This window comes from Lynx rufus, unplaced genomic scaffold (genome assembly GCF_022079265.1).
Source record: "Lynx rufus isolate CCGP_SWC_20201006 ecotype Redwood Valley unplaced genomic scaffold, mLynRuf1.p SCAF_23, whole genome shotgun sequence".
Taxonomy (NCBI): Eukaryota; Metazoa; Chordata; class Mammalia; order Carnivora; family Felidae; genus Lynx; species Lynx rufus.
The window spans coordinates 15,722,179-15,747,078 of NW_025814838.1; the positions used below are offsets into that span (position 1 = coordinate 15,722,179).

Sequence of the window (24,900 nt, forward strand, 5' to 3'; positions counted from 1 at the left end):
GGATTTTTAATTAATGGTTGAAATCAAGTGACCGGTCTCGGTCTTTGGGGGGTGCCCACCCACAGAGAACAGGAAGACACTTTCACGGGGACCTTGTTTTGGCTACAATTATAGGGGATTTTCCATCCTTTGAAATCCACTGCCTCACAGTAGGCGAAAGCCCTGGTCTTAAAGAGAGAGAACAACGTAATCATGCATTCAACACATTATTTTCTGAGCAGCTATGATTTGCCAGGTGTTAGAACTACAGCTAGGAACGAGACGACCCCCTTCCTCTCAAGGGTGTTGTGATCTGGTACAAGGAGGCAGGCAGCAAATAAATAATGAGGCGACACAGCACTGTCTAGATTCATCCAGGCGTGAGGCGGGCAGAGGAGGTTAGCAGGTGGGAAAGGTCTGTGCCCTGCCGTAGAGGGCAGGGCAGGCCCGTGACCTCTTGCTGCGATCTGAATGGTAAGAAGGCATTCCAGGCAGAGGGGATAAGCGAGCAAAGGCCCTGAGGCAGGAACATAATTTTAATTCCAGGAACTGAAAGGGGGAACAGGGGCCTAAAACATAACGGATGGTGGGGGGGGGGAGGGGCGGTTAGTGAGGAGGGGCAGAGAGAGAGGGAGACACAGAATCCGAAGCAGCCTCCAGGCACAGAGCCCGATGCGGGGCTTGAACCCACCAACCGCAAGATCATGACCTGAGCCGAAGTCGGACGCTTAACCGACTGAGCCACCCAGGCGCCCCTGAACGTTTTTTTCCGAAACCAGATGTTTTATATACATAAATAGATACGTATATAGTTGTTAAGCACCCACCCCGTGTCAGGTGGTGGGCCATATTATTTTTATTCCCATCCTGGTTCTCGTTTTATCTGTATCTCAAGGGCAGCAGGCTGAATGCCGACCAGAGAAACACGCAGCCTCCTAACTCCCCACACCAGCGAGGGTGACCTTATCTGGAAACAGCCTCTTTGCACACGGAATAATTAAGTTAAGGATCTGGAGATGTGATCATCCTGGATTGGGGTGGGACCTGACTCCAAGGACAAGTATCTTCCTAGGGGAGGGCCATGTGAAGACAGAGGCAGACACTGGACTGACCTATGATCCAAGGAGCCCAAAGATTTCTGGCAGCCGCCAGAACCCAGGAGAGGGGCATAGAACTCATCCTCTTCTGGGGCTCCAGGAGGAACCAGCACCATGCCTGACTTCCAGCCTCCAGGGCAGGGAGAGAACACATTTCTGCTGTTTTAAGCCACCCCACTTATGGTTCATTTGTTGCTACAGCCGGAAGAAACGAATACAACGTATATAATTTAGTCACCAATTCACATACACAGGGGTTCTTGCTGATACTTCATATCTGCAGGGGGAGGGAGGTGGAAAACGTTGGGGGATCCCTCCCTTCGTCCGCCTGATTGTGAACCTCCCACTCACTGCGTAGCCTTGGACAAGTTCTTTGGCTTCTCTGGCTTCAGGGTCTTCATCTGTCAGAGATGAGCAACGGACTGATTTGTAGAGCAGGGATGTGAGGGTGGCTGTCACAGGGCAAAGCCGCCCTCCCTTCGGGAAAGGGGCAGAAACAGCAGGCTTCAGGGTCATGGGTAAGTTCCAGGTGGGATTCTACAGAGGGAACACCGATCCCTGGGAAATTCTGAGCCAGCGTTCTAACCCAAGCAGCGGAGGCCCTCCAAGGAAGAGGGAAAGTAAGCCACCTTTGATCTGAAAAGGCTCCACTAGGGCCGACCTCTCCGCTGGGCTCAGCGGGCACAGCACCTGGGGCCACGATGCTTTTAGGGGCCCACGGAAATGTTTTAGGTTCTTTTAAAATAAAAGGGAAAAACAAATGTGGTTAAGGGCCAAGGTGTAAGCCTGACTCCAGCCTGGATTATACTGATTGTTATGCCAATGCAGTCACAACATATTATTATTTTTTTCTCTTTTACGGAGGAAGGTATCCACGGAAGCCGTAACGCGCTCCTGGACAAACCGCCCAGGAGAGGGACGGACGTTGAGGACCAAGTGGGCTCAGCCAGCCTGGCCGAGCAAGGAGTTTCCAAATCCAGACCGGGAAGGGAGCAGAGAAGCCTGATCTGGAAAGCAGCACTGGCCAAACCCACGATCCCTGCCCTGCTGGTCATCAAGCCACCATTCTGGGAGGGCCCCTGCCCCTAGAAAAGCAAACCAAGCGATCGCTGTCCCAGCCTCGCTTTCCGGCCTCACGGGGAAAGGTGCGATTTCATCTTCCCGCACGACAATGAGGCAAGCACCATTATTATTCCCATGTGGCAGATGGAAACACTGAGGCCAAGAGAGCCCTTTGCACAGAACCTGGCACACCACAGGTGCTCAATAAATGCCTGCTGAGTGCAGACTGGGTAAACAGAGGGAAGCTAAGCTCCATGCTCAAGCCCACACGACTAGTAAGGGGAGAGCTGAGATTTTAACCCAGGCAGCCCTGCTCCAGACTCTATAACCAACACCCTCTATTGCCTTTGGGCACACGTGATGGGGTGTTGCTTCTAATCTTTACAGAGGACCTATAAGGTTGAGCTTAGCCGCCCTGTTTCTTTTCTTTTTTTTCTTTTTAATGTTTATTTATTTTTGAGAAAGAGGAAGAGAGTGGAGGAGGGGCAGAGAGAGGGGGAGACACAGAATCCGAAGCAGGCTCCAGGCTCTGAGCTGTCGGCACAGAGCCCGACGCGGGGCTCGAACCCACGAACCGTGAGACCATGACCTGAGTCGAAGTTGGACGCTTGGCCGACGGAGCCACCCAGGCGCCCCCGCAGCCCTGTCTCAGATGAGCAAGGTTAACCTCCCACCAGCCCGGGGAGTGACGGTGTCCCAGTCCTGTCCTTCTGACAGCCAGAGGGCTACAAGCTGATTTCAGGCTGGCCTCTTTGGGCTGTGGGTCCTAGAGAAATCAGGCTTCGGGGCAAGAGAGGAAGGTCGGCACTCTTCCTTTGCAAAGAACCTCTCCCCGGGTTCCTGGCTGGCGCTTGGGTAAATCCCTCAGCTCCTTAACCGCCAGGTGATCGGCCTACAAATGGGGGCTTTAGGGACAAGAGAGCCAGCGGTGATCCTCCTGGACTGGGGGCACTCGGGCCAGCTGCAAACTGTGCTGGCCTCAGTTTCCTCATCTCTAAACTGGGAGTAACAATGATCCCAAAGGTTTCTCCCGGAGATCAGCCGTGTGGGGAGTCCGTGGCTCGGCCACCTTATCAGACCCATCCTGGACATTCCCTAGACACATTTTAACAGGTATCCTGGGAGGTTCTTACCCACAGGGTCCGGGGTCGACTATAAATGGTGCTCAAAGCACTTTTCCCTCCTCTTATCAGCTTTTGTTGTCGTTAAACTCCAAAGCTACCCCCCCCACCCCCCTCAGGCTGGAACACGTCAGCTGAGATGATGGGAGTAGGTGTGCTAAATGCTCATTTTCTCCCTTTAATCCGGCCTTCTGGGAAAAACATTGTTAGCTATGCGGTGTGTATTTTTTTTTCACTCCTTTCTCTCCTCGCAGAGGAACAGAGTTGGACAGAATGTGGGCTTCCTTCTTCTGTATTTATTTTAGTTTTTAAAAATAGGGGCTCACGACCATTCGTGTTTTCTGCACCATCGCCAGAACTGTGTGTGCCCTTGGCCTCACGTGCTGGTCTCCCCAGATGGGGCGGGCAGCGAGCTGCACAGCCTGACCGCAGGCCAGGCGGGAAAGTGAAAATAAACCCCGGCTGGCAGCTGAGTTTCTCTTTCCTGTCAAACGAGTACCTTATCGTACTGAGGCTGTGTGTCTACAGGGGCCTCGGAGACTGCTTTTTATTTTCTCCGGGGAGGACATTTACATAACAAAGTGTCTGAACTGTATCAACCTTAAGTATCCAGCTTGATGATTTTTTTTATTTTTTTTTAACGTTTATTCATTTTCGAGAGACAGAGAGAGACACAGCGTGAGTGGGGGAGGGGCAGAGAGAGAGGGAGACACAGAATCCGAAGCAGGTTTCAGGCTCTGAGCTGTCGCCACAGAGCCCGAAGCTGGGCTCAAACTCACAGACCGCGAGATCATGACCTGAGCTGAAGTCGGATGCTTAACAGACTGAGCCACCCAGGCGCCCTGATGATTTTTTTTCTTTTATACAAATGTATCCACCGCCCAAATCAAGATCTAGGGCATTCCCAGCCTCCCAGAAGGTTCTTTTGTGCCCCTTCTCATTGGTAACTAACCACTGCTCTGCCTTCTGTAAATGCCATATAGACTTGCCTGTTCTTACACTGCATACCAAGCAGTCAGTCACATGGTATGACCCTTTCTTGTCTGGTTTCTTTCGCCCAGCACGACGTGTGTGAGGGTCATGCGTGATGCGGCACGTCTCGATAGTTTGCTCGGTTTAATTGCTGAGCCGCGTCCTATGGCCCAGATGTAACTCAGCCGTTTATTCAATCCCCTGTTGATGGATATTTGGGATGATTCCAGTTTGGGGCTATGAGAAACCAACTTGCTGTGAACATTCACGTGCAAGTCTTTGTGTAGACATATGCTTTCTATTCTCTTGGGTAAATACCTAGAAATAGGACTGCCGGGTCATAGGAGAGTTGTGTGTTTAACTTTGCAAGAGACAGCCAGGCGGTTTTTCTCCCCAGCCCTGCAGGGGAGAAATGTTTTAAGACTCCAGGGGCCCTGGCATGACTTCTCCAGGAGGCCCCACTCCACATCACAGGAAACCTACAAAACGACCTTGATCCACATTAAACAACTTTTTTTTTTTTCCCCAGAGGCTTTTCTAATTTTGCTTTTTGAAATTATTTGGCCCCAAGTGGCTCATTTGCTATGTGGGTCTGCTGGAGTTTTTCAGCAATCGTGTTTGGCACTCTGACAAACTCCAATCCCCCAAACTCCTTTTCATTTAGAGTGAGGCTTTTACGAACAATATATTTAGCGCCTAATGAAGATCCTTCATCACTGGCTTTGTGAACGTCTATTCACCCCTCAAAACCCCACCCAAAAGTCCCCACTTCCATGAAGCTTATAGGTAACTGCAGCCTTCCCCCTCCCCCACCAAGTCCAGAGCCTGATGTGTGACCCTGATGTCACATGCCCTTGGAGGAGAGCTCTGTGACAAATAAAACTGGGGGGTATGACAAAGATTAGGAGGAGGGAGAACATCAGAGAGGGAGGCCAGGGAGGACTTCTTCAAAAAGCCAATGACCTAAATGACAAGAAGCAGCCAGCCAGCCAGAGCTGGATAGATAGAGGGAACAGCCAGTGCAAAGGCCCTGAGGCTGGAACACCGCGCACACAAGGGACAGAGTGAGAGCTCCTCATTTCAACTCCAACTTCTCCTCTGAACATTTGGGGAATATACTTGCAAAACTGACTCTATGCGTTCCTGAACAAATAGTCTGGAAAAGACATTCTGGAAAAGGCAAAACTATGGAGACAGTGAAGAGATCAGTGGTTGCTAGGGTTGGAGGAGAAGTGGGAAAGATGAATTGATGGAGCACAGGGATTTTTTTAAGGCAGTGAAGCTAGTCTGTATGGCACTACAATGGTGGACACATGTCATTATACATGTGTCCAAACCCATGGAATGCACACCACCAAGAGTGAACCCTAATGTAAACCATGGACTTTAGCTCATAATAATGTATCGATATTGGTTCATTGATTTTTTTTTCAATGTTTATTTATTTTTGGGACAGAGAGAGACAGAGCATGAATGGGGGAGGGTCAGAGAGAGAGGGAGACACAGAATCGGAAACAGGCTCTAGGCTCTGAGCCATCAGCCCAGAGCCTGACGCGGGGCTCAAACTCACGGACCGCGAGATCGTGACCTGGCTGAAGTCGGATGCTTAACCGACTGCGCCACCCAGGCGCCCCTCATTGATTTTTTTTAATGTTTACTTATTTTTGAGAGGGAGAGAAAGAGAGCACAAGCAGGGGAGGGACAGGAAGAGAGAGAGACACACACACACACAGAATCTGAAGCAAGCTCCAGGCTCTGAGCTGTCAGCTTAGGGCCTGGTGCGGGGCTTGAACCCACGAACTGCGAGATCACCACCTGAGCCGAAGTCAGTTGGACCCTTAACCAACCGAGCCACCCAGATGCCCCATGGTTCATTAATTTTAACAAATGTACCACACCAATGCCAGCTGTTAATAATAAGGGAAACTGAGGCAGGGTGGGGATAGGGGGAACGTGGGAGCTTTCTGTACTAAAGGGGAGCAAACTCTGTCACCCTTAAATGTATCTCCTGGGCCTGGGTGGCTCAGTCGGTTAAGCATCTGACTTCGGCTCAGGTCATGATCTCGCGGTCCGTGAGTTCGAGCCCCGCGTCAGGCTCTCTGCTGACAGCTCAGAGCCTGGAGCCTGTTTCAGATTCTGTGTCTCCCTCTCTTTCTGACCCTTCCCCGTTCATGCTGTCTCTCCCTGTCTCAAAAATAAATAAACGTTAAAAAAAAATTTTTTTTTTTAAATAAAATGTGTCTCTTTGGCATGTGGATTCTCTTAGGCTGATTAATTTTAAGAAGCCGAAGGCTCAAAAGAACCTTTGACTGTCCCCCTAACTGTCTAAAAGAATTCAGACGGAGGACCTGCTGTGGGAAGGGAGCTGTCCCCACAGACAACCCCAACCTAGAATGAACGAGGTGAGGTAGGCAGGGCGGTAGCTGGCAAAGTCTATTGGTTAAAAGTCCTCTCTGTGTCCCAGTGCTTGAGAGGCCCAGGAAACACGTGCTTACCAAACATTTACTCTTTTTCATCTTTCTAGGAATTGTCTTCCTTTCCTTTGAGGTCCCAGACCCTTACCCCGTCTCCTGAGCTCTGGATGCCACATAAACCTCAATTGGCTGACTGCCCATGGGCCTCCTATTCTTGTGGGGCCCCTGCATGTGTGTAATCAAATTTTATTTTCTGTTGATTGATCTGAGTCATGTCAATCTAATTCTTAGACCAGCCAAAAGAACCCTGAAGGCAGGTGGAAAATTTTTCCTCCCCAACAGCTGGCATAGCGGGGAGGATAATCATTTGACTAGTTGGACACTGCTGGTCCCGGGACTGCGACAGCTGGGAGATCCCCACAGACGGTGAGAATTCTTCTCACATTGGTCTCCCAGATCTCTGCCTGCAGGGTCTGATGGACGCCCAAAGTGCTGAGAGTCCTTTTCTTGATCTAAATTTAGATTAGCAGAAGAAAATATCTGTGGAATTGGTTCCTAGGGTATACTGGCTTTGGTCAAAATTCGTCATGAGCTCTCTTGGTTTTTATCGATCCCTTTCTTCCCAGAGACGGTCACTGTTTGTCCCTGTCTATTGTATCGTTCGTCAGGAAGAAAGACCATGGGCTAGAACACAGGCATAAGCCCTAAAAGCCTGCTGTTTGCCCGGCCTCACAGACTAGAGAGCTCACGGTTCCAACCAGACCAGGGTCTGTTTAGACCAACTTTGTTATGGGTTCATGTGCACTTGACGTAGAGGCTGTTACTAAGGGACGTCGTAGAAGCCCAAACTGCAAAATTGGTAGGCAGGGCTCCAGCACTTAAGTGTGGTTAGAGTTCTTCCCAGTTAACTCAGACTCCTGTGTTAGGATAAGCTGGTCACCGAACAGGTTAAGATGATCCTAAGTCACCTGGCCACCCCAAGAAGATTTCTGTGCAAACGAGATTGTCTGTAAAACAAACAAAAACACACCACACCGTCCCCCACCCATGCGCACACCCTCTTTGGCATTAGTTCGGCTTGGAGACCCAAGACTTAATCGAAAGTTCATCCATTGCTTTTTACCAATCCTAAAACCTGCCCTATTTATCTCAAAAGCCTTGTTAATTATCGGCCTTTGGAAACCAAAGTCGTTCTTGGAGAAAACTAGCATTCTTTCAGGAGGTATCTACAAGAATGCCCACACTCACCTAAGATGAAAGGCAAAAGGTCTTTAAGAGGCCTTTCCAATAGACAAACTGTGAGAAGGGTTCTCTTGCTCAGACTCTAGACCACAGGCTGCTTAATATTTACTTTCAGGGACAAATACAAATCTTAAAGGTCTTCTCCACAAATGGTAAAAGACCTCAGCCATCTGAGTGAGTCAACTTGATATATCCCAACTGTTATGTACAAACTAGTGAGTTTTCTATTGTTTTACTCAAGCTACAAGATCTCTGTCTATATGGAGGTCTATGTGGGTACAGGAGAAGATATGTTATTTTTTCATCTCCAGATGGTATTGCCGAAATTAACTTGTAAAGGAGCTCTATTTAACCGGCTGAAAATTGGGCACTTATAAATGAAGCATTTCTAAATTCCAGACATATAACAGAAACGAACCTAACTGTTTTTCACATTCACATAACTTGGGATAATTTTTGGTAAATAAAAGCTGGTTTAAGTTTGGTTTAATGAACACAGATATGCCTTAGAGTTATCAACATTGAATATAACGTAGACACATATAACACCTGGGTTTGCTAATCAAATAAGTTTATGTCATGACTGTTGCAAAATCTGTCAGGGAAAAATAATGATGGTGGCTGATTCTGTCTAATGTCTCAAGAAGTTTTCGTGGGTAATCTAAACATAATCATCGGGAGATGATTTAGACAGATGTAAGCAAGACAAGACTTTTTAGGTGAACTTCGTAAGCAAAAATTATGCTTTATGGTAGGTTTACTTAAAAATGGCTTCCAAAATTTTTTGGTAACCTCAAGCTTTAAAGTTGTGCTAGGTTGAATTAAACGAGTTAAGTTAAATTTAGTTTTAAGTATCTAGATCATTTCCAAGTAAGATTTTTTTTACTTGTTTATTTTTTAATTATTAAAAAAATTTTTTTAATGCTTATTCTTTTTTTTTTTTTTAAAAGAGAGAGAGACAGAGAGAGACAGAGTGCGAGTGGGAAGGGGCAGAGAGAGAGGGAGACACAGAATCAGAAGCAGGTTCCAGGGTCTGAGCTGTCAGCACAGAGCCCGACTCGAGGCTCTAACCCATGAACCGTGAGATCATGACCTGAGCTGAAATCAAGAGTCGGAGGCCCAACCTGAGCCAAAGTTGGATGCTTAGCCTACTGAGCCACCCAGGCACCCCTCATTTCCCAATAAGATTAAAAAAATTTTTTTTTAATGTTTATTTTTGACAGAGAGAGCGAGAGCGAGAGAGCGAGAGAGAGAGCGAGCGAGCGTGAGTGGGGGAGGGGCAGAGAGAGGGAGACACAGAATCCGAAGCAGCTCCAGGCTCCGAGCCATCAGCACAGAGCCCGACGCGGGCTCGAACTCACAGACCACGAGATCATGACCTGAGCCGAAGTCGGACACCCAACCGACTGAGCCACCTGGGCGCCCCTCCAAATAAGATTTTTCAAATGGCATGTTGATTTCTGCCCCCTCTGCCTATAAAAATCTTCTATTTTCTACAGCTGCTCAGAGCTCTCTCCTATTTGCTACATGGGGTGTTACTTGATTCATGAATCCTGCCGATTAGATCTTCAAAATTTACTCAGCTGAATTCTGATTTCTTTCCTTCTTTTTTTTTTTTTGATGATTACAGAAAAACTAAATATATCTGGGTCTATTGGTAAAACACACCCAGGTCGTGTTGAAAGACTGTACTCTGAAGAAGCATACATTTCTAGAAGTTATGAAACGGATTCATGAATTGGCCAATCTAAAGAACCCTGGCGTAACAGTTCACAAAGGCTCACTATTTCATTGTTGCTACACATTAAAGTTTCTATGAGTTAAGGATTCTAATATACATGATGGAAACTGCTACACATACTGAGAAATGTATCTCTATATACAAGGAAAATTGGACAGGTTTTGGGTAAGAAAAGGTATGAGGTAAGGAGATGTTTTTGCGAAGGAAAAAGAAAGTAAATTTGGGGAGCCTCTTTGGCTCAGTCGGTAGAACGTGCGACTCTTGATCTCAGAGTTGTGGGTTCAAGTCCCATGGTGGGTGTAGAGATTACTTAAACATAAAATCTTTTTGGGGTGCCTGGGTGGCTCAGTCGGTTGAGCACCTGACTTCGGCCCAGGTCATGATCTCGCGGTCCGTGGGTTCGAGCCCCGCATCGGGCTCTGTGCTGACAGTTCGGAGCCCGGAGCCTGTTTCAGATTCTGTGTCTCCCTCTCTCTCTGACCCTCCCCTGTTCATGCTCTGTCTCTCTCTGTCTCAAAAATAAATAAACGTTAAAAAAAATTATAAACATAAAATCTTTTTAAAACAAGTAAATTTGTTCTAAAGTAAAACTGTTTATGAGAAAAGGGACATGGCAAAGTCTGAATGTAAAAAAGGAAGTTGCAGAAGGTTTATGGAAAATGAATCTTTGGGGAAAAAATTTTATGTAAGGTCTTTGGGTCTTGGGGGGGAAATCTACATATAGCTAAGGTTGGAATAAGTGTAATTAAGTAAACAGTTTTAATGTCAAAATTAAGTGGGTACATGATTAAAATATGGTTTTCTTGGACTGGTGATCTGCTCTTAATAATAAGAGATTATAAAGGGTTTTTCTTTGCCCTTAAAGTGATCTGCCTAGAAAATAAAAATTGTGTTTTATCAAAATAAGGTCCTGTGCTACATGTTGTCTTAAAAACAGGTCTTTGATGACTTAGGAAAACTGAATCTTCTCATCGTTAAAAGAGCTAAGCTTTTCCTTTTGCCATCCATTTTAACTTTTTGTATTTGCCTGCAAAGTCTTTGTCACCAGGGTTAGGGGGATAATTAAGTATCATTTCACAGGAACCTATGAGCTTATTTGACAGTGTTTTAAAACTTCCTTGATAGTTTGGACAAACTTCCCCAAACTCAAATCCTAAATAAAGTCTTTTTTTTTTTAAGTTGATTATTAATTTTGAGAGAGACAGAGAGAGAGAATGTGTGAGTGGGGGAAGGCAGAGAGTAAGGGAGAGAGAGAGAATCCCAAGTGGGCTCTGTACCATCAGTGTGAGCCTGACACAGGGCTTGAACTCATAAACTGTGAGATCGTGACGTGAGCTGAAATCAAGAGTCAGAGGCTTAACCAACTGAGCCACCCAGGCACCCGCAAAATGAGGTCTTTTTGACCTCAAAATAACTGTGGGATTTTTCAGAGTGTCCCTGAAAAACTACAAAAGATTTGTTCCTGCTCCTTATAAAAGACAGATAACAAGTTAATTAGGCTTATGTGATAAGTTAAATGAGGTGGGAAACACATCAAATAAGGGATGATAAGCCTTAGATTATATTGTATGGGTGCATATTTAAAAAAAAATCTTTTAATGTTTATTTATTTTTGAGACAGAGAGAGACAGGGCATGAACGGGGGAGGGTCAGAGAGAGAGGGAGACACAGAATCGGAAGCAGGCTCCGGGCTCTGAGCTGTCAGCACAGAGCTTGACGCGGGGCTCGAACTCACGGACCGCGAGATCATGACCCGAGCCGAAGTCGGACGCCCAACCGACTGAGCCACCCAGGCGCCCCTGTATGGGTGCATATTTTTAATATAAATGTTCTACAAATTAAATAAAATTCCTAAGAAATCTGGTATGCCCTGCTACAGTGCTATCACTCATAATTCTAATTATTATCTCAAAACATTGTCTGTCACAGAAATAACCCAAGTTCCTTGTCAATTGCATTGTAATGAGCCCTAATCAGACCTTCACCAAGCAATTTTTAAGTCTTTCACATTTGCAGACAGTCCTTTTACTCAGATGCTTTTACACAAATGTTCCTGCAGAAATGCTTCATCTTAAAGGAATTCATGAGAAAGACTCTAGAATACAGGTTTCTGGTAACTTTAAAATCATAAAACTGAACTTGGTAAACATTCCCAGAATGAACGGGGAAACTGGATTCCAAGCACAACAAGAATTACGTGGGACTTGAATAAACAGAGAGGGAAGATTGTAATTTGTATGACTTTTTGTTTGAAATGTTGCTGATTCTTTAATCTTTTGTTTTCCGGAGGTAAAGAGATCTTTCCTCTTAAGCTTGTTCCGACTTAGAGCGATTTGATCAACGACACTTTTGTAAGGAGAACTGAAACATTTCTCGTTCTCTCCTGACTTGGTCTCTCCAGAACTTGGAAACTCTCCATGAGTATTCTCGTATTTTCATGGCCATATGTTTATTTGCATAAGTTTGATAAGAATCCACTTCCCTTGTAACAGGACAACACCGGAAACATTGGTTATATTACCAAGGCTTTGACTGGAATGTCGCATGTGACAGAGGCATGCGTAGACTCAGGTATGAACAGCTTTAAGGAACTAAGGTTGACCTTATGGAGCCAATCAAGCCCCTTGGAAATTATTAGCCTGGTACCTTGCTTACAGGGTTCCCAGCAGCCTTGGGACGTAAGCAAAGAATGGCACTTCAGGTACAGGAACCTCAGGACATTTCGGAGACCTCAAGAGTGGAGGAATTAACCCAAATCTATAGGTACTGCAGGCAAAGAATGATGGACGGTATTCGGCTTGGCTTCTGGCCCCAAGAGGCTTTTAAAAGTTCCCTCTGAGATTCCCTATGAAAAGTTCCAGCAAAGCAGATTTAAAAGATCCCAGGGGCACCTGGGTGGCTCACTGGGTCATGCGTCAGACTCTTGGTTTTGGCTCAGGTCATGATATTGCAGTTCGTGGGTTTGGCCCCGAGTCGGGCTCTGCACTGGCAGGACAGGGACTACTGCTTGGGATTCTCTCTCTCTTCCTCTCTCTCTGCCCCTCCCCTGATTGCGTGCCCTCTGTTTCAAAATAAATAAACTTAAAAAAATAAACAAATAAAAGAGCCCATATGATTAATTGCTATTCCTCCTGCACTTACGCAAAAGACCGAACCATGTTTACTGAAATGACTTAATTTGCAAACGAATCCGTCTGATTTGGCTACATTTGGTAGAAATGAAGGTGACCGTACAGAGGAAAAGTAAAAACCACATGCTTCAATAGCACACGTTCGTGGATACTAAATTCTAATACTGTTTGTTGTAAACTAGACCAGATCGTGAATTCTTCTAGTTTCTTCCATCGTCTGGCTACAACTCTCCACACTAACGTTTTCAATTTTTCTCCTGCTCTTCTGAGCTGGAGTCATGGGCAACTAAACTGCCCCTTTTCCTAAAGCCCCACAACCTGGATATGAACAACTTGATGTAAACTTGAAAGAAATCACCACGACGGCTCCTGTATGTATAATCTTTGTACCACATGTGGTTTGGCCGCTCAGAAACATCCTGAGCTAGATTCGAACTGTAGATCAGGAAACTCTATCAGATTGCCCCTGTCTGCCTTCACAACATCTAAGGATGCTTCCAGCTGGGCAACTACAGATCTCAACTCGCTGCCCTCTGAACTCAGAAACTGGGTTTCTAATTTGTTCCAATCATTAACCATTGTTTTTCTTTTCCTTTGCATAAAAATGCCTCTTTAAAATTTTTTTTATTCATTTTTTTTTTGAGAGAGAGAGAGAGAGAACAAACATGAGTGAGGGAGGGGCAGAGAGAGAGGGAGAGAAGAGAACCCCAAGCAGGCTCCTTGCTGTCCGTGTGCAGAGCGTGACATGGGGCTCGATCTTAAGAACCGTGAGATCATGACCTGAGCCAAAACCAAGAGCCGGATGCTCAACTGACCGAGCCACCCAGGCACCCCAGAAATGCCTCATGTTTCACATCTGGTTACTGGAACCACAGGCCTAACTTGGGCACACTGCCTCCTGAAATGAGTCTGAACCGACTGAACGTCAGGACTGAGACTGGTTTGTTGAGATAAAACTATCTGCCAACTCAACTTCTGGACAGTGACATTTCTTGGAGGAGTTTCAAAAGTGGGACCGTAGGAGAGCAAAATCGGCCGCCCCAAACTGTGTCTTTTCGGCATGCGGGTTATCGTAGGCTGATTTTTTTTTTTAATGTTTATTTATTTTTGAGAGACAGAGCATGAGCAGGGGAGGAGCAGAGAGAGAGGGAGACACAGAATCAGAAGCAGGCTCCGGGCTCTGAGCTGTCAGCACAGAGCCTGACGCGTGGCTTGGACTCGTGAACCACGAGATCGTGACCTGAGCCGAAGTCGGACGCTTAACCGACTGAACCACCCTAGGTGCCCTAGGCCAATTATTTTTAAGAAACAGAAGGCTCAGGAAGAAACTCTGACCATCCCCCTAACTGTCTAAAAGAATTTAGACAGAAGACCTGCTGTGGGAAGGGAGCTGTCCCCACAGACAACTACAACATAGTATCAACGAGGGCTCTACATGCCGTATAAGCCTGGACTGCCTGACGGCCCGTGGGCCTCCTGTTCTTATGGGGCCCCTGCATATATGTGTAACTAAATTTTATTTTCTCCTGTTGATCTGTCTCATGTCAATTTAAGTCAGCCAAAAGAACCTTGAAGGGTAGAGACGAACAAGATTTTTGTTACCTAAACAAAAAAGGACACGCCTACTGAAAAGAACTCGTGCCGCTGAGCTGGATGGAGTGAGCTGTGGGTGGCCCCTTCCACCACCCTGCTCTTTCTAAAGAATGGATAAACGTCTGATCAGGGCTTCTGCCCCAGAGAAGACGGGAACAGACATTTTTCCGGAGAAGACACGCACGCAGATGGCCAACGGGCCCGGGGGAGATGAGTTGGCATCACCCCTCGTCAAGGAAATGCACATCGGAACCACGGGGACATGCAGCCTCGCCCCAGTCCGAATGGCTAGTGTTGGACAGACGAGAGACAACGGGTGTTGGCGAGGGTGTAGACCAAAGGGACGCCTGCGCTCAGCGGGTGGGAGTGCTGGCTGGCGTAGCCATCCATCCATGATGATGATGGAACCGTCATCACATTCGCTGCAGCATTATTTACGGTAGCCAAGACACGGAAACAAAGCGTTCATAAATGGGTAAGGACGATGTGGTCTTCAGTGTAGAAAAAAGAACGGAATCTTGCCATTTGTGACAATGTGGATGGACCCCGAGGACATAATGCTAAGTGACGTAAGTCAGAGAAAGACAAATGCCATATGATCTCACTTATGTGTGAAATCTAGAAAAAACAAAAAGACAAGCTTCTGGACACAGATTGGTGGCGGGCGCGATGGCGGAAGGGGGTCAAAGGGTGCGGACTTCCAGGTATAAAATACATGTTCACACAAAGACTTTATGCGAGAATGTAAAAAGCCGCTTTATTCGTAATAGATTGCATGCCTGTGTGCCCCACCCCAATTCATACATTGAAGCCTCACCCCCAATGGGATGGTGTTAGGAGGTGGGGACTTTGGCAGTCAACTAGGTCATGAGGGTGGAGACCCCATGCATGGGATTCGTGCCCTTATAAGAAGAGAGCCCAGGGTCACTAAGCCTCTAACGCTTGATTTTGGCTCAGGTCGTGATCTCCACATTCATGAGTTCAAGCCCTCGTGAGGCTCCATGCCGATGGTGTGGGGCTTCCTTGGGATTCTCTCTCTCTCCTTTCCCTCTCTCTCTCTCCCTCTCTCTCTGCCCTTCCCTACCCACCCCCTCTCAAAATGAATAAAATAATTTTTTTTTAAATGCCAATGGTGGGGGAAACTGGGTGAGAGGTATATGGAAAAGGTAACCCACTCTCCAACTTTTCCCAACAGAAAAAGCTTATTAAAGAAAAAATAAATAACCTCACAGCTAAATGGTGGGACCACGGCACATAACAACTGCTCAGACAATACGGAAATGGGTACCATTTCCCATTATTTTGTCCTGATCATGGAAATGACTCAACATTCAGCAATGCCCTTAGGTTCATAAATTCATAAAGCAATATAAAAACTGATAAAATAGAAAGTGAAACTTACCATAATTCCACCCCACCCCCCCCCCACTGCTAAGTCCGTGAATTATATTCTGGACTGTTCCCTACCCCTACGCAAACACTTATTTTAAATTTTTCTACAGACGTGAGATGACGCCTCGCATTCCAGTAATTTGGTCACTGTCGATAGACTCTGGATTTCCTTTTGCATCAAGGTCACCCTACCGGGCTCCTCTACCTGAACGGCCATGAGCTGTTCTGCAACACGAATGTAGCAACTCAGCCACCGTTTCCTTAAGACGGACTTTAAGTTATTGCTAATTTTCTCCCTGCAAGCCGCACCCTTGTGAGCACGCTTCTGCAGGACAGACCCCCGGCGGCAGAATTATAAGTGCAATGGCACATTGATAAGGAGTCACCTGACTGCCACGTTGCCCTGACTGTCCCCAGAATCGGCTGGCTCCGCCCCTCCCTAAGGCAGCGGTGGGTGTGATACCCCCCATGCCCGCCTTCACCTCCCTGGTGACTCTGCCCTCAATCAAGGCGGCCATGGGCGGCCACTGTGACATCACAGATGGCGGGGGCTGGGGGGTGGGGGTGGGACAGGACAGCACCTGAAGGGATGCTCCCGGACGTCCTGCTGAGATTCAGCGTGTTTGAGACGGCAGATGCGGGGCGGCGGGCAGGGAGAGGGTGTGCGACATTTCAAACGTCACACGACGATACCACGCGTGTTTCATGTTAGGAAAATGACAAAGACTTTTATCCTAAAAGCACCCATTTATCGTTCACTTCTTCAACAAATGTTTGGGTTTCTTCTGTGTGCCCGGTCACTCACAGTAGGAGGCTTGTCACGGTGAACAAAATTCAGTTCCCGACCTCCCGGAACTTGGGTCCTACCTGGAGATAAAGAGCAAACGCGGCGAGTACCGGCTAGCGGCAAGCGCGACGTTCCGCAGGGTAACAGCCAGCTGCTCGAACGAAACCCCAACATTTCAGATCCAAAGGAGCCCCAGGGGCCCACCTCCTTTCCCCGGCCTTACGACCTATTTGTCCGGTGATCTGATTCATGCAGGGTCTCCGCGGCTAAACCCGAAGGCTTTCTTTCCGTTCCAAGCTTTTCCTGTCCCGCTGCCAGGCCTTCAAACCAGTGGCCCCCCCGGTTAAGTCTCCGCTCACACGTCCCCTCCTCAGAGTGGCGCTTCTTAGACCCTGTGCGTGAGCTTCCTGCCAGTCACCCTGCCCACCGCCAGCCGCCGCGTCCCTCCAGCCCTGTGACAGAGGGAGAGGGGGACACTAAAGAATCGTCCTCCCCTTCCACTCCCCTTCCTGCAGCAGCCCCCCGACTCGACCCCCAGGCCTGCCTTGAGCCCCACAGGCCACATGGTCAGCTCCCCCATGGCGTGGGGACAGAAGTGGAGGGGGTCACTCCCGGGCCAAGGCAGTTAGTTAGAAACAGAGGAGCCTCCTCTACGCTCTCTCCCTGTGTGCGGGGGCCGGACACAGAGGTCAGGACGCCCTCCACGCTGCGTGTCCAAGAAGGCTGAGCTCAGCCCGCAGCCCTGAACGACTGTGTGCTACAGAGCCACCGGCCCCCTCCCCAAAGGGACATCCACACTGCACAGATGTTGGCACAGCTGGTTCCTTATCACTCAGCCCTCGGCTCAAACATCACCTCCTCAAGAGGACTCTCCCAGGGGCGCCTGGGTGGCTCAGTCGGTTAAGCGTCCGACTTCGGCTCAGGTCAGGATCTCGCGGTCCGTGAGTTCGAGTTCCGCGTCGGGCTCTGTGCTGACAGCTCGGAGCCTGGAGCCTGCTTCCGATTCTGTGTCTCCCTCTCTCTCTTTGCCCCTCCCCCACTCCGTCTCTCTCTGTCTCTCAAAAATAAATGTTAAAAATAAATTTTTTTAATCAGATCTATACATGAATCATTGAATGAAACGGTACTGTGAACTCCCTTCGTGCCAGGTGTAGCCCTCTTAGTTATTTGGTGGACTTTAGCTTCTAATTCATGGTTTTCCCACCTTGTGGGTTGGGCAGTAGGGTTCTGGAAGTTTCTGGCTGCACCCTCTCTGGAGCAAAATGCACGAACTATCTACTGGCCTGTCTCTCCCTCCGAAGAACCCAGCTTTACCCCCAGGGGCAGGATGCTCTTGAAGTAAGACAAATGATCAGAAGGGAAGTTGCTGGGTGGGGTGTCTGGGAAAGCTCTTTATAGAGTAATGACTCCTTTTGTCCCCCTCCTCTTCTTCCCTCTTGCTTGGACAGTGGATATGGGTGAATTTCCAGCAGGGCTGAGGCTAGCCCTGAGTGTGCTTTTGTTCGAATTAGAAAAAAGACTTCTACTGTGAGCAATTAGAAAACAGCTCCTGTGGGCAGAAGGCTGCCTGTGTGTGCTGGGCCTGGCTTGGCAAGCAGAGCACGGGCTGGATTTCGGTCCCCATTCAATCCCTTTGAGGGCTTTGAGCAGTACACAAAATGCACAACTGTCCACGGTGGCCCTGGCTTTGGATGAAGAGGCAACCTTGGGAACGGAAAGCACTTGTTGAGGGCAGAGCCAAAGATAAAAGAAGCTCAAGGCCCTTTGGAAAGGGGGAGCCCTTACACCAGCCCTGGAAGGCCTTCCTCCCGGGCCCTCTTCCTTTTGTTTTAAAAAATAGTTTTAGTAATTGATTTTGAAATAATTTCAAAGTTCCAGAAAAGTTGCAAAAACCATACAAAGAACTCCCCTTCACCCAGACTGGTCAAGGGTTAACATTCTATTCCATTTACCCTACTACACGCTCTCCCTCTTTCCCCATGTAGATACCTGTCCATCGCTACTGCCGTTTTTCTGAATCACTTGAGAGCATCTGGCGAAACAGTGCCCCTCATGACCAAATGTTCCAGTCTGTGAATCCCCAAAACAAGGACACGATCGGCCCAACAACCTCTGACTTTTTTTTTTTAATGTTTATTTATTTTTGAGACAGAGAGAGACAGAGCATGAGTGGGGGAGGGTCAGAGAGAGAGAAGGAGACACAGAGTCTAAAGCAGGCTCCAGGCTCTGAGCTGTCAGCACAGAGCCCGACGCGGGGCTCGAACTCACAGACCGCGAGATCATGACCTGAGCCGAAGTCGGACGCTCAACCGACTGAGCCACCCGGGCGCCCCGGCACTTCTAACTTCTTAAGTAAAATGTAAAACTCACATCCAGAGGTCAGGTACATTGGTTTTCGGTTATAACTAACCAAATCTAATGCTAATGGCTACCCTCTTTATCCCTCAAACTCATGCGGGTCGCAGGAAAGATCACACAAAGCTCAGAGTGGGCTGGCCCTGTCTTGCCAAGCTCGCCCGCGCTCTCCGCCCCACCCACAGGGGTCTCCTTCAATTCCATACACTTGGCAAGCACCTCTCGGCCTCTGGACTTTCCTTTTTTCAATCGAGGTGAAATTCACGTGCTGTAAAATTCACCACCGTATGTTTTGGTTTGTGTTGTAAGCAGGTTCCACCCCCAGCACGGAGCCCAACGCGGGCTGCACTCATGACCCTGAGATCAAGGCCCCAGCCGAGATCAGGAGTCGGACGATGAACGGACGGGGCCACCCCGGTGTCCCCAAATTCACCATCTTAAAGTGGCTCAGGGGGGCCTGGCCATCCTGGCTCGCGTCATGATCTCATGGTTTCGTGAGCTGGAGCCCTGCATCTGGTTCTGTGCTGATGGCCCGGCGCCTCCTTGGGGTTCTCTCTCCTTCTCTCTCTGTACACCCCCCACCCATGCTCTCCCTTTCTCTCTCTCTCTCTCTCTCTCAAAACATGTCAACTCTCAAAAAAGTGATCCAGGGACACTTTGCGGGTTCACACTGTCGTGTAACCACCACCACCGAGTTCCAAAACATTTTCGTCACCCAAAAGGAAGCCCTGGGCCCACCAGGCAGCCCTCAATGGTTCCCTGGTGCCAAGTAACCACTGATCGACTTGTGTGTTTATGGATGTCGCTCTTATGGACCCTTCATATCAATGGAACCCACGCCGTGTGCTGCCTCTGGACCTCACAGCTGCTGTTCCCACTCCTGACATGCTTTTCCCTCCCCCGACCCCGACTCACCCTTCAGCAATTCACTTTAGCAGCAAACCCCTGGGCAGCTTTCCTATCTCCTCCCTGAGGTCGGCTTCCCCCCAACCTATACCCTTGTAAAAAAAAACCTCGGGTTTCCCTTCTCAGCATTTTCCACAATCTTTTTTTTTTTTTTTAATTTTTTTTTTTCAACGTTTATTTATTTTTGGGACAGAGAGAGACAGAGCATGAACGGGGGAGGGGCAGAGAGAGGGAGACACAGAATCGGAAACGGGCTCCAGGCTCTGAGCCATCAGCCCAGAGCCCGACGCGGGGCTCGAACTCCCGGACCGCGAGATCGTGACCTGGCTGAAGTCGGACGCTTAACCGACTGCGCCACCCAGGCGCCCCAGCATTTTCCACAATCTTAATTATTCCGTGTGGTTCCTTCAGGTTTCCCAGTTAGAGGATAAAGTCGGTTAGGCAGACACGTCTGCCTTATTTATCGCGGTATGCCAGGGCCTAGCCCAGAATCGAGCACATGCTAGGTGTCCGATAATTTTTTGGTTGTTGACTGACTGAGTGCCCCTGACAGAGAAGTCCTCTTGTTTCCCCTCGGCCGGTGACCTGGGGTTGGGGCGGGGGGTGACCCCGTGTGCCAAGCTGGGCTGGGCCCCACCCTGCCCTCACCAAGGGCCTCCCGCATGCCCATATATGGACGCGATCAGGACAGCTCAGGCAGGGTCTGTGAGGTCAAGGCCTCTGTGCCCTCACAATGCCCAGGGGCCCCCCCTGTGTCTATAAGAGGCCCACAAGCCGGGCCCCCGGCTCACAGCCCACCAAGTTCCACCTGCTCACAGGTTGGCTGGCTCGACCAAGATAGACCCCCTGCTCTGAGCATCCCGGCCGGATCCATCTAGAGCCATGGCCAGATACAGATGCTGCCGCAGCCACAGCAGGAGCAGGTGCCGTCGCCGCAGACGCCGATGCCGCAGACGAAGGAGGCGATGTTGCAGGAGGCCGAGGAAGAGAGGTGAAGGGGCGCGCCCCGGGGTGGGGTGGGGGGGGTGCGGTGGGGCCGGGCCGGGGGTCCCACGGCCCCGCTGAAACTCCCCCTCCCCGGTTCCCTCCGCAGTGTGTTCCCGCCGCTACAGGGTGGGGAGGGGTAGGAGAAGATGATCCACGCACGGGGGTACCGGTCCACCACTCCTGCCCGGAATTCTACCAGCCAGTCAAGACCGACCTGCCGCCTCTGAACATGCCACCAGCACCATGACCTGAACAGGAGCCTGCTAACGAACAATGCCACCTGTCAATAAATGTTGAAAAAAAAAAAGAATCGCGCCCTCGTCTCTCTGTCTTGACGGGGGTTCGGGGTGGGGGGGGATGCTGGGAAGAGGGGACACGAGCGGCGGTCACTGGATCTGGCTCCAAGCTCTCTGTTCCGCCCCGGTCACCACCATAATCTGCTCCCGCGCCGGCCGGCCCTTTGTGAGTCCCACCGGGGACGGGGACGGGGACGGGGGCGGGTCCTGCTGGCGTCGGAGGGCTTCTCCCTGGCTCTGGACTTGCTCCCTGCCCCGACCCCGGACAGCTGGGGAAATGCAGCTCCTGCTCAAGGTTTCACGACACCCCAAGTGCCCAGGTTGAGAACAATGCTGCCGAGACAGCACTGAATGTCTCCCTAGTTCAGGGCACGAGGAATCTTGCCCGTCTCCTCTTGCGCCCTCAACCCACATGATGCACCGGGGGCTTAAAACCCCAGTGAGATGTGGACATTGTTCACGATGGGTTGGGAGACTCTGAGTCTGCTTGGCTCAGTCAGATCCCGGCAAAGCCCAGGGAATTTCGTCAGTCGCAGGGAGCTCGGTGAGAAAGTGACCGCAGACATGTCGTGGCCGTGACTTCCCTTTATTGAGTACCATACATTCATCACGTCTGGGGCTCACACTGCAAGATGGGCATAAATGACCCGGTCTTTTCAGGTAAGGACACAGAATGGGACCGAACCCGCTTGCCTGACCCCGCGTATCTGACTGTATACGGGCAGGAGGGCAGGACGGCTGGACCAGAACACCCCCTCACATCCCGGGGCGTTACACTTAGGGTGGCACTAAACGGCATATGAATACTAGGGTGGGATCAAGCCCTCTGTACTGATTTCCTAAACAGCCGCTGTTAACAAATTCCCACAAACTTCATTGCTTAAAACGCAAATTTATTATCTTGAATTGGGTTTTCTGGAGGCTCCAGGGGAGAAGAACCAGTTCCCTCATCTTTCCCAGCTCCTAGAAGCCACCTGCATTGCCACACGGGACCCAGCCCGAAAGTCCCCCTGCACCTAAGGTGACGTCCACAGGGTTAGAGGTCGGACAGTTGCTCCCACGTTCTGGATTTTACTGGGATCCAAAGGACAGTGAGGCCCAGGAGAAAGGAAGATGGCACAGGCGGAGGGGAGCACCACCTGGGCTGGAGGGGAGCACCGCCTGGGGTGGGAAGGGGGTAGAAGGCCAAGGGCACAGACTGATGCCCAGCCTTGCCCCGTATTTGCAGAGTGACCTAGAGCAAGCCACGTCACCTCTTTATGGGAAGCAGGAATTGGAAAGTAAATGAATGCAGTAACAACCCACACAAAACCCCCGATCGCGGCACAGCCCCAGGGTGGGGAGGAAGCTTCAGGAACGAGTGCGTGAGAATGACACCGACTGAGATGGATTTGTACAAAATGTTAGCACTGGCCCTGTGGCCTGAGGGACCCACACACATTTTTTGGGCAAGGCAAGGGGGTGGCCCTGCCGGCTGTGAAGGGGCTGGCCGGCGTGGGAACAATGGTAGGGTGGGGCCGCCGAGTCATAGTGGGGGGCCCCTTTATATATAAGCCCGCAAAGAGCGGCCGGCAGACCAGACCAACATTGACGGCAAGGGCAGGCGGGCAGGTCTCAACCCTCCTCCCCTACCCCCAAGGCCAGCCGTGCCCTCAGCCTAAGCCACCTGCCCCGGGACCATGGCCCGATGCTGCAGGAGGAGTCCGAGCGGACACCCACAGCAGGGGCGGGAGCACGGCCAGCATGAGTGCCAGGACAAGGAGCAGGAGCAGGCCGTGAACGCAGAGGACATCCCGGTGGACCAGAGGACCCACAAAGACTCCTGCTACAGACACAGGCGCTCTTCCCAAAGGCGGCGGTACAGGGCCCGCAGGGGGCGGAGACGCTCCTGCCAGAGGAGAAGGCGCCAGAGAGGTGCCTGCAGGTCCAGGACCGGAGGTGTGGCCAGTCTCCGCCCCTGATGCGCCCAGGCTGGCACGGGAACCCCACCCCCGGGAGGCACCCCCCCCCCAGCCCCACTCCTGATCCGCCCAGGGTGGCCCTGGGACCCCACCCCGTGACACCCAGAGCCCTGTAACCAGGACTCTTTTCCCAAAGGCCACAGAAGGGTCAGGACAAGGAGGTGCCAGAGGCGACACTAAACCTTCCGGGGTCCATCACACCCCTGGATGGAAATCAAGGAAAAGTCGCCCGCCAAAGAACCACCCGGTGAGACCAAAGCAATCCCCTGACGTTGGATGCTCCTTGCCAGCCCACAACATCTCGACTGAAATGCACCAAAGTCACCTGTCAAATAAAGCTTGAGATAATAAATTTGCTGTCCAGTCTCCCTCAGGCACAGATACAAAAAGTGAACAAAGTAAACGGTATCCTCCCATTACCCAGAGTGGGCAAGGGTGTGCTGGGTGGCTGGGGAATGGGAAGCAGGTCTGGCATGCTCCAGCAAGAGGCGCTGGACTGAGGGAGGCCTTGGGGGCCACTAGAAATCTTTTTTAATTTTGTGAGAGAGACACAGCACGTGCGGGGGAGGGGCTTGAACTCACTGACCGTGCGATCGTGACCTGAGCCAAAGTCGGATGCTTCACCGACTGAGCCGCCCAGGCGCCCCTCGAACTCTTTGGACATTACCACAAATTTTAAATCCCTGTCGTCAGTAAGTGCTCAGAAATGACTCCTCACCCCCCTCCCCTGCACCCCGTGCTGAAATCGTGTGCTATGGGCACGTGTACAAAGACTTGTGACCACAAACAGGAAAACTTCTAGTCTTCCAGAAGTACAGCTTATACACAGGGCACAAGTTATAAGTACACCTGTGCAGCCCTCCCCGTCGCCCCCCCCCCCGCCTCCACCGCCAGGTCAAGGAACCAGACATTTCCAGCCTCTCTCCTCCCTCATGCCAACTGCCCCCAAAGTAACCACTACTCTGACCCATCCTCACATAATGTCAACGGCTCTCTGGGGCTGCGTACTTCTGGAATGTGGGGAGGGGAGCCTATGTGTTCTCCTGCTTCTGGAAATTCTATCCCCAACTGTCATCCCAGCTAAAAGGGGGACTTTTGCCAGCACAAATGAGGCAAGGTGGCCGGCCTGGAACTCTGACTCCGTCCTGGCCTATAGGTGGTGGGACCTCGAGGGGGCTGCTGGTGGCTGAGGTCTGAGATAGGTGTCAGCCCAGACTCGGGTGTCCGAGGGCGGGGGGCAGGGCTCCAGGGGCCCCTTTGTGATGTCAGCGCCCTGCCTACTGTCCTCACAGCCCCTCCACTCCCCCCATCTCCAGTGGCCTTCCCTTCCGGTCTGGAGAGGCAGCCAACACGGGCAATGGGTTCCCGCTGTGCCAAGCTCAGCACTGGCCACAGCCGGGGCTACGAATCCCCCATGAAGAAGCTCGTGGCCTGCGTGAGTCAGGATAACTTCTCCTTGTCGTCCGAGGGGGAGGGAGAAGAGGGGGGAGAGGAGGAGGAGGATGAGGAGGTGGAAGAGGAGGAGGACGAGGAGGAGCTCCCAGTGCAGGGCAAGCTGCTGCTGATAGAGGACGAGCGGCAGGAGAAGGAGGGTGCGGAAGAAGAGCCTGCGGCCCAGCAGAGCCCCGAGCCCAAGCAGACGCACTCCTGACCCACGACGGTGACCCAGGAAGAGGTTCCCACCACTGTTCCGGCGAGAAGAACTTTCCAAAAAGAGTCAATAAAAAGTCTCCCAAGGACTTCGCCTCTCTGGTCTCTCCAACCCCATGCCTGCAGTGCCGTGTGTGTGTGTGTGTGTGTGTGTGTGTGTGCGAGCGTGTGCCCGTGTGTGCGTGTGGGTAGGGACGGGGAAGAGCAGGGGTCA

The 24,900-nt window shown here is 50.4% G+C and overlaps 2 protein-coding genes across 2 annotated transcripts; both read left to right on the plus strand.

Moving 5' to 3' along the window:
* Positions 1-22,754: 22,754 nt before the first annotated feature.
* LOC124517792 (protamine-2-like) lies at positions 22,755-23,216 on the plus strand. The gene is made up of 2 exons (XM_047087365.1): positions 22,755-23,013; positions 23,173-23,216. The coding sequence occupies exons 1-2, from the start codon at positions 22,755-22,757 to the stop codon at positions 23,214-23,216; spliced, it is 303 nt and encodes a 100-aa protein (XP_046943321.1).
* Positions 23,217-24,393: 1,177 nt separating this feature from the next.
* On the plus strand, positions 24,394-24,687 carry PRM3 (protamine 3). Its single transcript, XM_047087372.1, has one exon. It carries the CDS (start codon positions 24,394-24,396, stop codon positions 24,685-24,687), a length of 294 nt encoding a protein of 97 aa, XP_046943328.1.
* The last annotated feature ends 213 nt before the right edge of the window (positions 24,688-24,900 follow it).